General features: G+C 46.5%; 1 protein-coding gene across 1 annotated transcript; it reads left to right on the forward strand.

The window, feature by feature from the left end:
* The first annotated feature begins 592 nt into the window (after positions 1–592).
* UBE2I (ubiquitin conjugating enzyme E2 I) lies at positions 593–13438 on the forward strand. The gene is made up of 7 exons (XM_044303737.1): positions 593–756; positions 4722–4798; positions 4887–4970; positions 6548–6620; positions 10478–10587; positions 10664–10743; positions 13318–13438. Exons 2-7 carry the CDS (start codon positions 4733–4735, stop codon positions 13379–13381), a joined length of 477 nt encoding a protein of 158 aa, XP_044159672.1. The 5' UTR covers positions 593–756; positions 4722–4732; the 3' UTR covers positions 13382–13438.
* Positions 13439–13719: the final 281 nt, after the last annotated feature.

Below are 13719 nucleotides of genomic sequence, written 5' to 3' on the forward strand. Positions count from 1 at the left end.
GAGCTCTCTCCCGCCTGCATTCTACTTTCTATTCCGTGTGGAGGAAAAAACCCTGAGCCATTTTAGGCCTCACGTCACAGTTCGGCGTCAATAGACGAACCCCGGGCCTTTTATTCGATATATATCGATGATTAAACTCCTCTTCTACTGACATATCGCGATTTCACGCGGTTATCTGCTTCACGCTCTCTGCTGCGACTTGTTACACACTCCTTGAGGCCTAGTCCTTCGTCCCGACCGGCGCTTTGTAGACGGTCCCTTATTTTTAGAACGCGGCTCCTTTAAGTGCATAGCTGTCCACGGATTTGCCTGCAGAGTTTTTTTCCCTCTATTTCTTCTTTGACTATTAGCCGGCGCTGTACCGGTGCGATATCATCCGGTTTATGCCTGTTTTATAACCGGCCCGTTTTTAATGTCCAACTATAAACCGTTCACCGGCTGGGTGACAGGGGGTCCGCCCACACCATAGAGCAGCGGACCCTTGTCATGCACACGGTGGCTAGACGGTATTTATTGAGTGAAGCGCCTCCTGCTGGGCGGGGTAGGAGTCGTCTGGGGGCTTTGGCGGGGTTTCCCCTTTTTGTGCAGGCAGCTGTGAGGGCAGCCGCGGGGCCGGGGTCCTTGTGACATGAGGTCTTATTTAGTCTGGGTCAGGTTCAGTGCTGCTTCAGGAGGGAAACTTCAGGGGCTTTGTCCCGACACAAAGAGCAGTCGCCGCCGCGGAGCCCGGATTGTCAGGGGGTGAAGCTACAGCAGGTGAGCGGCTCCCGGGGCCGGCGAGGAAAGGGTTTCTCCCGGCTGAGCTCCCTCCTCAGCACGGGCGGGGGCGGCGGTGGGAGGCCGCATCGTGACCCGGGACTCCCCCCCGCTGTAGGACCCAGCCTGTAGCCGTTACCGGCTGCCTCATCCTGACCGGAGGGGGGCTCCTGCCGTTCTCTTGTGTTTTGTGTATTTTTAAAATTTTTATTTTATTTTTTCCCTAGTCCCCGCAGCAGCGCACCTCCCATTCATTCCTATGAGTGTCACAGGGTGCAGGTGGTCACAGTCCTGGATGTGGGGACCAAGTCTTCCCTCTCACATCCACATGGCTAGGGGGGGGCAACTTCCTCCTAGCTGTCAGTGCCCACATGGACGGACTTTATTTAAAGGGATGTTCCATTTTGGGTATTTGCTTAAATAGTAATCCTGCAGGGGGGCCAGTTTAGTGGATGTATACCCCACGTCTTCATCAGTGACCCGTGGGGGCCCCCCTTCACCTGGATGGCGGCAGATGATGAGCTCAGATCCGATTAATATTCCTTTGTGGAATTGCTAGTTATGTGATTCCCCCTTACAAGGAGCTTTAAAATTCTCCCCCCAAAAAAATGGGAAAATGAAGCTGAAAAGTTCAGTCTGACGGTCTAGAGGTCTCGGATGGGAGGCAGGGGCGAGCGGTTTTATTAGGGAGTTGCCTGGCGAGCAGTTGCCTCGTGACTAGGTTCCCACCTTGTACTCGTGGGAGCAGTTCTGATAATAGACTGTAGGTGGCGCCTGCTTGTAGAAACGTAGTGAGATCTGTGGTGGCGTCCTGACAACCAGGATAGGAGGCCGCTCGTCTGGTCCGGCGCAGATGATCGCTACCCGATTATTTTTTTTTCCCTTCCTGGCTTGCTGCGCGGCTAGTCGGCGACTATTCCTAGGCCCCGCCCTGACGTTACGAGAGGAGGCCCTCGGTCGAGCGTTACTAGAGTCGGAGCAAGTTTACTGTATGACGAAGAAGCCAGCGACTCCTCTTCACGGTGTACACCACTTTCAAGATCTCTGCTTGCTGTCGGTGAATGGAGATTGTCTTGATGGATTCAAGTGCAGGGCTCGTCAGAGGAACGCCTAAGGGCCTGAGTGGGCGGGGGCATGATGAGAGGTGTCGTCCTCCGCCCCCCTCCAGCTTCTGAACTAGGCCTGAACGTAAATTCTCCTAAAGTTTTTTTAGTGTTGTGTGAATGCGATTGGGGCCGGGTTTCTATTCAGTGACTGCAAACAGAACCTGAAAACTGTGATGTAACCTGGGGCGTTTCAGAAGTTCTGCAACAGAAAATCTGTGCGTCTGAATAGTACGTGGGTTTCTGCAAACGTGATTTATAAAAGGTCCTGACATCTCGAAAGTTCACTTCTCTACTCTGGTCCCAGTGACATCACCCCCCCCCCCCCCCCCCCCCCCAGTTTCTATAAGTATTCGCTGTATCGGCTGACGCTGCATAGACATAGGTGACTGACTGTAGCAGGGCATGCTCACAACTGTCCCTATCAGATAAGCAGCTGTCCCTGCACCTCCGGCAGCCACTGATATGACAATGTGCGGCTATGGGGAGGTCATGGAGCGGGCGGTGGGCCCACAGCTCTGCTTGCTTCGTTGATGGATCCTGCAGCTTCATGCTCCTGCGGTTGTCTCATCATGTCCATGGAAGAGACTTCAGCACGTGGGCTGCTTTCTCCTGTCTTGGGAGAGAAGTCCTGTAGCATGCCCTTCTAGAAGGAAGACTGTAGGGAGCTGGCCACGTGTCCTGGGCAAGCACCCATAGATATGAGTGGCTGGCTCCTGGCAGGAGGGTTAGAAGGTAAGCTCCTCTGCTGTGGATGCCCTGCGCTTAGTCTCCATAACGAGTGGTGCAAGTGCAGCATACTTCCATGCAGGCTAGTCGTCGGGATGACCATGACCTGGGCGGGATGGCCGATGGGTAAGAAGATATTATGTAAAGACCCAGAGCCTTGGAGAGAAGCTCTGCTCTGCTTTGTCGGCCTCTAGAAGTCACTTTATCATTGCAAGTGCTCGTCTATGCCCTAAACATGGCTGCCTATCAGGGGTCTGGTATTGAGACCCGACAGCATTTAATGGACGGTAAGGAGAGCGCAGAAGGTTCATGGATTGGTACTTCCGTAGTATTCTGCAGCTGAAGGTTGGTGGAACGGAGTCAGAAGGATGGAAGCGAAGCCTCTGGACTCCTGATTGGAGATCTTGAGGAACGTCGCTAGTACATGAGAGAAGTGAAGGACAGACTGACAGAGAAAGAAGAAATGAAAGGCTTTACCTGACGGAGATGACTTTTCCTACACAAGTTTGACTTCTTTGGGGATTTTTCAAGCCTGGATCTTGCATGTGCTCCACATGTCAGTAGGACAGTGCGTTCCCTCAGGTGTGGGCCCACATTAGGACATCTATGAGGTCAGTTCTTCTGACCCCTGAATCATGTTTTGAGTCAATGACCTCCATCACTTGACTTGGTGGAAGCTTACATTTTTCTTTATGGTCTAGTATAGTGAGAGGAGCCTCCTGACAAGGACTCGGAGCAGAAATTCAGGTCACCTGAAACCTACTGGTGAAAACGCTCTCTCCATATGACTTCAGCTCTGTTGCATTTTTCTCCCTGGGCACCACATGCAGTGTAGATTCGGGCTGCCCTCTGCACCCTTAGACTCCCCTTTATTTTATTTTTTTACAGAGCTGTCGGCCAGGAAGGGCCCTATCGGGATTTCATGCAGCTCGCGGTTGAGGTGACCAGTTCCCTTTTTAAATTTTACTGGTATTCGACAAGTGAAGTCCTGGTTATTTGTGTGTAGACTTTTGATTCTGGTTACCCCTGGACTAGCACCTGTTGGTCTTGCATCAGGCCACGCAGTTTGATGGCAATCTCCTAAAACGCACCTGAGCACGTTCCTCTGCTGCTCCTACTGCCTGTGACAGCCGTAGGGGTCGTTGCAGCTCTGTAGGCCCAGGTTCAAATCTGACCAAAGGTAACATCTGCGCAGACTTGGTTTGCATGGGTTTCCTCTGAGTACCTTGGTTTCTACCTACAGTGCAAAAAGTCAGTCTAAAAAAAAAAAGTGGATCCCTAAGTGGTAGTGCTGCCCAAAAAGAGCCAGTAAGAAATATTTCTAATGAGGTTTGTTTAGATGGAGATTACGCGTTTTGTGCACTTCGTCAGGTCTTGCTTAATGATCTTGGACGGACTGACGCCGGTTTTCCCTCCCGGGTCTCCAGCCCGGGGTCCAATGTTTGCAGCGTTGTCCAATAAGAGTTTGAGGAGTTCTTAGAAGATAACTTACTGTCAGAAAACCCATTTCGGGGCAGGTTAGGACCTGATGAAGGGAGCCGTGCTGAAACAGTCCCATGCAGCAGGGCCGCCTTCTGTCACTAGCTCTTATTTGGGCTCAGCCCTTTTTGTGACTGATAATTGATTGTATTACCTCATTGTGGGGGCAGTAAAAAAAAGTGCCGCCACTCCGATCCCTAGAGGACCAGTACTGGTAACTTCACGGTCACTGGCTTCAGTCGTCACGTGTGCATGAATAATACGTCGCTGCTGAGGCCAGTGATTTGATGAACGGCCTGTGACGGCTGCAGGTCCAGTGAGGATCAGGAAGGCGAGACTTATATTTATATTTTTATTTAAAGGTGAGTAGATCCATCCTTTTGGCTGCAAGAATAAAAGTGCGCAAGGAAGCGACGGTAGAGAACGTATTTATTGCGGCTGTGAATGTGGCTTATTGGCGCATGTCATATTTATTTGCCTTGAGTTCTTTTACGTTGTGTGTGGGGGAGGGGGGGGAGTTTATAGAGGAAACTTCCATCAAAGATGTGTATCTGGCCTAAGTCCTGTGCTCCGTTTCCACAGTTGGCATCTTGGCCACTAGATGGCGATATGTAAAAGCTGATACTGTACGTAACCCAGCGCTTTATGTTACAGGAACCCAAACTATGTCTGGCATAGCCCTGAGCAGACTCGCACAGGAGAGGAAAGCTTGGAGAAAAGACCATCCTTTTGTAAGTTTCATTTATTCATTTCTAACCTGATGAGTTTTATATAGCACTACTTTATAATTTATTTTATTTTTCTCCCCTATCTCTTAAGGGGTTTGTTGCAGTACCAACAAAAAATCCAGATGGCACAATGAACTTGATGAACTGGGAATGTGCTATTCCAGGCAAGAAAGGGGTAAGAGAATCCTTTTCGCACAGCTTTCTGCATTACTTATGTAGCGTTAAGAGCAAACCCAAACATGGAGGCTCTACTGATGCCAAAAGATCCAGAGACTGTGGGGGTCATTTATTAAGACTGACGTCTTGGACACCGGTCTTAAAGGGAACCTGTCACCGGGATTTTGTGTATGGAGCTGAGGACATGGGTTGCTAGGTGGCCGCTAGCACATCCGCAATACCCAGTCCCCATAGCTCTGTGTGCTTTTATTCTGTAAAAAACAATTTGATACATATGCAAATTAGACGAGTCCTGTCCCTGAGATGAGTCCAGCGTGAAGGAGCCCAGCACTGCCCCGCATCCTCAGAATCTCCTTCTTGCTCCTCGACGTCACAAAGCTAGAGCGCTGTAATCTCGTGATGCACGAGCTAACGCATGCGCAGTGTCATCATAGTGTTCCTTCCCTGTGCTGGCATCAGCCTCAGGGAACGAACTGTGCATGCGCTAGCTCACACATCGCAGGATTACGGCGCTCTAGCTTTCTGACGTTGGGGAGCAATGGAGGAGATTCTGAGGATGCTGGGCTCCTTTACGCTGGACTCATCTCAGGGACAGGACTCGTCTCAGGTTAATTTGCATATGTATCCAATCGTTGTTTTTTTTCACAATAAAAGCACACAGAGCTATGGGGACTGGGTATTGTGGATGTGCTAGCGGCCATCTAGCAGCCCATGTCCTCAGCTCTATACACAAAATCCCAGTGACAGGTTCCCATTTAAGCCCCTGCGCTGGCAGTGGATCTGCTGAAGTTATGTGGAGGCTCTGGCTCCCTTGCTGGTGTAGATTTAGAGTTTTCTACGCCTAAAACAGGCACAGAAAATGATGAATGAGACAGGCCTGCCCACTTTTGCGCCACAATCTGCGCCAGAAATACTCCTGGTATAGGCTGATTTCTGTTAGTAAATAACCCCCTATATCCCTGGGTTGACATTAGTGCAGCAGGGGCTCCCATCCCATGTCTGAAGAGATTGGTGTCCATTTTATGTACTAGATCTTGCAGGTAATTTAGTCTAAAACAGTCTGCCTTGTCAAAGGCCATCATACATTTGTCAATTCCCCATATTAATTTGCAGAGACTGTCTGGTATTCATACAATAAACATTTTTGGAATAGCAATAGGTTTTGCCATACATGCAAGATCATGAGGGTCTTGTGTACCCCACTTGTAAAGCAGGCTGCCCTTGGGGCCAGCAATAGTTGAAAGGCTTTTCTCAGTACACCTCCAAATCATCCCATGGTTTAAAAAAAAAAAAAGTAACTTGTATACACCTCATTGATCCACGACCATTCGGACTATGCCCAGGTCCTCACTGCACTACATATCCTACTCCTGTCTGAACGTAGCAGGAAATGGGAATGCCACTGGGGCAGGTTATAACCTCTGTGCCATTGCAGCCTTCTCTTCAACCCCCAAAAAAAAACGCATGTAGATGGCATATCTGAACTGTCTTGAAAGACCCAAATAAAAACTGATTCAATTATAGATATTGATGATCTGCATGTTCAATCTTAATGATTGTGTTTGTGTTCTGCAGACCCCATGGGAAGGAGGATTATTTAAACTACGAATGCTTTTTAAGGATGATTATCCCTCTTCGCCTCCGAAATGTAAGTATTCGGCTCCTGCCATGCCTCCAAGTTTGTATAACGGCATACCTTGGCTTGTTCCATTGCATGCTGTGTTATGGCGCTAGCAAAGCTTCTGAGGAAGAGTATAGCGGCACAAACAGAATTTAGTGCTCTGTAAGGGTTGGCGCACATAGCTTTGCATTTTGGTGGCATGGGAATAACTTAAAATTAGTTCTCCCATTGTCACTTGAATGACTGGCACATAATCCTACTCGTATGGCCAGACATGGCTTCCTTAGGCGGTAACAACAAATCAAGAGGCTTATATTTACAGAGGGGCTGTCTTTTTGGCATCTTATAATTTCCAGGTTGAAGTAATCACAGTAGTAAGAACCATGGTATAAGGTTTCTATACACATTAGATACAGGTAGCCTGAAACGGTTGATCCCAACCCCCTGATATGGGCTTGTTGCCACTCCCCAATGATGTGCATCTTGGCGGGACATAGAGGAGGATTAGACATGTTAAATTTCCACATATTAATTCCAGGGGCGGACTTATAACTTAGTGACCCCAGAAAAATAAGTGGCACAATTTTGTAGTCTGATCCAAATTAACAGAAGACAGGACCAACGCCAGTACTACCTTATTGCAGCACATTATACCAGCCCAGCAAAGCCAAATACCACAGGGCATCGCAAAATACTGCCCCAGCAGCACAAAAAAACTACCCGTGTGGTGGCCAGTAGGCTTGAGCAAATGGAGCTTTGGGTCATAGATCCAAAGTCTATTCGTTTAGACACTGTTTTAATGCTGTCTGAGACCTGTCTCCATACAGCATTAAAATGTATTCTCTGTGGAGGCAAAATTTATTTCACCCGAAGTCACATGAGACTTTGGTGAATGAATTCGGTATTCATTTCTACATCTTTAAAAACCATTTAAAATTCGGAATCCGACGTTGGGTTGGTACCAGCTGTTGCCAAACCCGACTTCGGATTCCGAATTTTAAATGTTTTAAAGATGTAGAAATGAATACCAAATTCGTTCACTGAAGTCTTGCGTGAGTTCGGATGAAACGAATTTTGCCTCTATGGAGGCAATGCATTTTAAAGCTGTACGGAGGCAGGACTCCAGACTGCATTGAAACAGTGTTTGAATGAATCGACTTCAGATCTATGATCCGAAGCTCTAGTGGCCATCTGCCATGTTCTGTCCTCATGATGGCAATACAATTAAAGGGGTTGTCTGAGTTATGAAAAGAAATGTATAGCACTGTAAATCTGATGGGCAACAATATATCTAAGCCAAGCAAGTTTTAGGTAAAAAAAAAAAAAAATAATTCCTTATTTCTCTGGTTCTCTTCTGGCCCTTTGTTTACCTGCAATAATCTGCCCTCCCCCTGCACTGCTAAGGGAGTGAATACGTCTGCCCTAAATGACATGTCTGCCTGCTGGGAGACTGGGCAGCATGTTGTATGTGTGGGACTACATGACACTGCTGATACACAGGATCTTCCTGTTGTGCAATGCTCTGCAGAACTCCTCTGTCAGCTCCTGTGCCCAGCATTTGTCTCCTCACTGCCTGCAGCTACTCAGTAAGGGTACTTTCACACTTGCGGCAGAGTATTCCGGCAATCCGGACACAAACTGATGGCATTTGTCAGATGGATCCGTCTGACAAATGTATTGAAATACCAGATCCGTCTCTCCGGTGTCATCCTGGAAAAAACAGATCCGGTATAAATTTTTAAAGGTCTGTGCATGCACAGACCAGAAAGTTGAAATCATTTTGTGCACAAATCATTATCGGAGCAGGGAGAGAAGCTGACATCACAGGTCATGTGACCCTCCGTGAACTCTGAGAAAGGAGCAACTACAGATGCAGTAAGTGCATGGCAAAGCTGTTTAGTTAGAAACATATAAAGAACAAAAAAATAACTCTGACAACCCCTTTAATACAGTAATCTGGGACCTCCTTATACTAAATAATATAAAACGTAACTTTTAATTATTTAAAACGTCTAATATTGATACAAAAACTACTATAATATTCAGTAGTCCAGGTACAGTAAAGGTTCACAGATAGCTCTGGCTGGGTGTAGCCAATTGTCTCAAATACATCAGTGGTGGTTTTGAAGTGGAAAGACGGCTTATATTACTATTTACCTAGCTGCTCTGATCCTATAGATACTAGTCTTATCAGCGGGAAGCACCTCAAGTGGCTGTCGTCAGAGCACCCGCCTGAAAAGAGCGACCCGACCAACACCCCCCCTGGCCTGCTGGAACCTTGGTCCTGTGCTTAATTACCCTGTTGCTTACTAGACCCTCATAGCCCCAATGCGTTTCACCAGGTCCGACGACAGCCACTTGAGTATAAGGAGGTCCCAGACTACTGTATTAATTATCTATCACTCCCTGGGTCAAACTGACAATAATATATATCATTAGTCAGACGTGTATACATGATGGCAATACAGTTGAATTCAGGAGGGAGCATAAAGCCTGTATTACACCTGCCAATTTTTGGGCAGATGATCACTAATGAGTGTTCATAGTAATGCTCGTTAGCGATCATCTAGCAGTCTAAGGGCTCGTTCACACAAACATATTTTGCGTTCCGTATACGGACCGTTTTCTGCGTTCCGTATACGGAACCATTTATTTCAATGGGTCCACAAAAGATGCGGACATCACTCTGTGTGCTGTTCGCATCCGTTGCTTGTTTCCATGGCCCTGCAAAAATTGAGTCTCAGCAAAACAGACAAGAATAGGCATTTCTATAATAGGCCTCCTGTTCCGTTCTGCAAATTGCGGAAGGCACACGGGTGGCATCTGTTTTTTGCGGATCCGCAATTGGCGGACCGCAAAAAACGGCAGTCGTATGAACGAGCCCTAATACTGTCGCCTAATGAACGAGCAAATGCTCGTTCATCGGGCAATCCAAATCTTTCGGCAGGTTAAAAAAAATCATTGTTTGCAGGCAGCAGATCGTGGTGTCTAATCACAATCTGCTGCCGGCAGACAATGATTCAGTATAGAGAAGAGCGATGGTATAACGATTGCTCTTCCCTATACTAAGGAGGAGATCGCTGCGTGTAATAGCGGCGGTCTCCTCCGCTAACGAGTAGACTATTGTTAGGAGGAATGCTTCCTGACAGTCGCCTGTTAAATCGGGCTGTGTAATACAGCCTTAGGCCTCATGCACATGGCAGGTCGGCAATCCACGGCCGCTGGGCCGTGTGCACTCTGCATCACGGATGTGGACCCATTCAGTTGAATGGGTCCGCAATTCCGGAGATGCAGAACGGAGTCACGGAACACTGGAAGCACTACGGAGTGCTTCCGTGGTGTTTCTTTCCGTTGTTCCGCAAATAAATATGACATGACATATATTTTTTTATTTGTGGTGCGGACAGACCATGGACCCATTCAACTTCAATGGGTCTGGCCCGCTGCACGGATGTTGCCCGTGCATTGGGGCCTGCAATTGCGGTCCCCAATGCACGGAACGACCATGTGCATGAGGCCTTAAGATCACTACTTACCTGCCTGCTGGCTGTGAAGAGGGCTCAAGTGGCTCCCTGGGTATCGGCCCTCCGGGAAGTTTCACTGTAAGGTCTTTGGCCAGTCCGTCCCCGGTTGACTCGATTGTTTCCACTGGAGATAAGCTAGCGTGTGGCAGTGACTTATTCCTCTCGCCCGTTAAAACCTGTGTATCTAAAGTGGTCCGGCTACAGGATCTTCATATGGATTACTGCTAATTGACAGGCGGCAACAATAGAAAGTACTGGCGCGGCCCCAGCTATTAGCTGTAAACTGCATGCAGAGCCCATTGCCGATCCACATCATTGTGATGCAAACCTGCTTCTAATCTGTGTTCTCTTATTAAACAGGTAAATTTGAACCTCCATTATTCCACCCAAATGTCTATCCTTCAGGCACAGTGTGTCTGTCTATCTTAGAAGAAGATAAGGATTGGAGGCCAGCAATCACAATTAAACAGGTAAATCTTACTTTGCGGCCGTAGGAAGAGGAGCAGGACCTTGGACGGACACTAACACCTTCCTCTCTGTTCACAGATCTTGTTAGGAATACAAGAACTTCTAAATGAACCAAATATACAAGATCCAGCTCAAGCAGAGGCATACACAATTTACTGGTCAGTATTTAATTGTTTATTTTTTTTCTTTGTCAATATTTCTTTCAAAAAAAGTTACTAAATCGCCTATCTAGAATATAGTGCCCTACAGCTTGTGAATGATGACAAAGACCTCAACAAGAAATGTATATCCTAAGGAAACAAGGAGGGCGAATGTTGTAGTGATGGAGATGTTGGCAAAGTCACCACTAGTGGTGAACGATTTGCATTTCAGATCCAAGTCTGTACCGAAGCAGACTTTGGATTGCTGTATTTAAAGTTGTATAATCAAAGCCTGAAGTTCTTCACCAAAGTCTTGTGAGACTTCAGACTTAATGAATTTTGCTTCTGCACAGCGCATTCATCTTAATGCTGTACGGAGACGGGTCTCCATTGGGCCTTAAAATGAAGTTGGGGCATGCATTGACTTTGTATCTTGGATCCGAAGCGTGATTTGCTCACCTCCTAGTCTGCCCATTTACTGGTCGGCAAACCTCACCTAGATCACGAGGGCTTGCAGAACATGCACATAGAGCATACAAATGGTAACTTCTTTGAAAGCCCTAATAAACGGGTGTCAAAGGTTTGCCCATAGACCCACCCCCGCGGGTGGGGTCATCTCAATTAGAGATGCACAGTTTACGTAAGTATAGCCCAGTGGTGAGGAGAAACTTGCAATATTGGACTAGGACAGGGATCAGCAGCCTTCAGTACTCCAGCTGTTGTGAAAATACAACTCCCAGCATGCACACTTTGCTGTTCTCAGAAATACCATAGAAGAGAATTTGTAGTTTCACAACAGCTGGAGTGCTGAAGGTTGCTGATCCTTGGACTAGGGCAGGGATGGGCAAACTGCGGCTCTCCAGCTGTTGTAAAACTACAAATCCCATCATGCCCTGCGGTTGGCTGTAGGCAGACTGGGCATACTGGGAGTTGTAGTTTTACAACAGCTGGAGAGCTGCAGTTTGCCCATCCCTGGACTAGGGGATACCATGCCAGAGAGTATCCAGTAAGACCACGGTGGTTGCATAGGTGCGACCCCAGGGAGGCAGAACACCACAGCCATATACCTCAAAGAGAATGAAATTTAAGCCAAATAACCAACTTTTAACACGGCCAGTCTCGCTTCACTCACCCCTGTCTATCCTGCATGGATTTGGTATCGAAGCGTTTAAGTAACCCCATAGTTGTCAGGTCCTGGGGTACTGTTCAGTATTTCACATATAAGGGGAAGACTGGAGAAAACTGCTCCAGTGCATCTAAAATTCAAAAAAGGAGCTATGTTGATGTCTCCTACCATTTAGTGTGTACGGACCTGTGTCCCATTGCTGACAGGCTTCACCCAGCAGTATTGCTGGCCACCCATCCTATAGTCTTCTGATGCCATTCCCTCTGCTTTAGGCCTCTTGCACACAACCATATGTATTTTGCGGTCTGCAAAAAAATGGATCCGCAAAAAATGTATGACATCTGTGTGCATTCTGTATTTTGCGAAATGGAACAGCTGGCCCTTCATAGAACGGTCTTATCCGTAATGCGGACAATAATGGGACATGTTCTATTTAAAAAAAATTATAATAATAATTGTGGAACCATACGGTCCGCAAAAAAAAAAAACGGAACGGGCACAGAAAGAAAATACATTTGTGTGCAAGAGGCCTTACTTGCTGATGGAAGGGAGTAGCACAAGACTGGGTCGGGCTACATGTTTTTTCTTTTGGATGCATTGAAGCTGCAGAACAAAAGTTGCAAATGTGTGCAACCCTTTTAAGGAGTCGGAAAAGAGATTTTTCAGTCGTGACGTTCACAACAGGTTTATCCAGATTTCTGAAAATGTTTTGACGTCTACTGTGCAGTACCCATAGGCTTCTATTCTGCCCATGTCCCAGAGTGTCCTTTATGACTGGTTTAGGGCTGTTTTAATAACCATACAGGCCATAATGTTCCGACCTGCTGAGAGGTTTGCCGCTGTAGAGGTCGATTTAGTGGCTGTGATTGCAGAACTCCATAAGGGTCTCTTACAGCTTGTTCATGGGTCATTATGAATGATCTGTTTTAAGACTGCCACCATTTTTCTCAGGAGGAGGATACTGCCATTGGTCTGTGGCCAAAATTAGTTTAGTGGGTAGTATTGACGAGGAGCATTATGCGGTTGGTTTTTTAGGGCCAGGTTATTGCGAAGAACAACATCCAGGTCTAGTGTCTGTTGGCCGGAGACATGCAGTTTGAGGTTCAGTTTTATGTGTGTTTTTTTTAATTTAATTAAATGTTTTGTTTTATTTTTTTTAAATAGGGGCAGCAGTCTTCTCTCTCCCCATAACACCTCTAGTGGTGGCTTATCAAAAAAAACTATTTAGGCAAAAAAAAAAAAAAAAAGTTGCCTTATCGTTCTCTCCCTCAAAATAGTATTTTATGGGAGAGAAGAGCACTCCGTATTTTTGGCTGAACCCACTGACAACCCAGTGTCTATGGGGTGCCCTGAACATTGCCTTATGTCCTATGCTTATAAATCCTGCTCCACCTGTTTATATCCCAGTTTTATTATGGTCCATGTGCTTCTACTGTGTTTTAATATCTGCATTTTTCTTTCTCCAGCCAAAACAGAGTTGAATATGAAAAAAGAGTCCGAGCACAAGCCAAGAAGTTTGCACCATCATAAGCTTCAGCAATGTGGCATCTTACAATAAATAAGGAAAAAAAACTAAAAAAAAAAACTAAAAAAAAGAGGAAGGGATTGGTTTGGCAAGAACTTGTTTACAAAAACAATTTTTTTTGCAAAATTGAATGACGCTAAATACAAATAAGTCACGTAGGGGAGGGGGTCGTATGTGTGCCATTTTTTTTTTTCCATTTTTCGCCACTTGTATAGAGTTCTAAATTTGCTGAATATCCCCCCCGTTTTTCATACAGGGTCTCTTCCTTCAGTCTTTTTGTATTTTGATTGTTATGATGTAAAACTTGCTTTTATTTTAATATTGATGTCAGTATTTCAACTGC

Source organism: Bufo gargarizans, chromosome 8 (assembly GCF_014858855.1).
Source record: "Bufo gargarizans isolate SCDJY-AF-19 chromosome 8, ASM1485885v1, whole genome shotgun sequence".
Taxonomy (NCBI): Eukaryota; Metazoa; Chordata; class Amphibia; order Anura; family Bufonidae; genus Bufo; species Bufo gargarizans.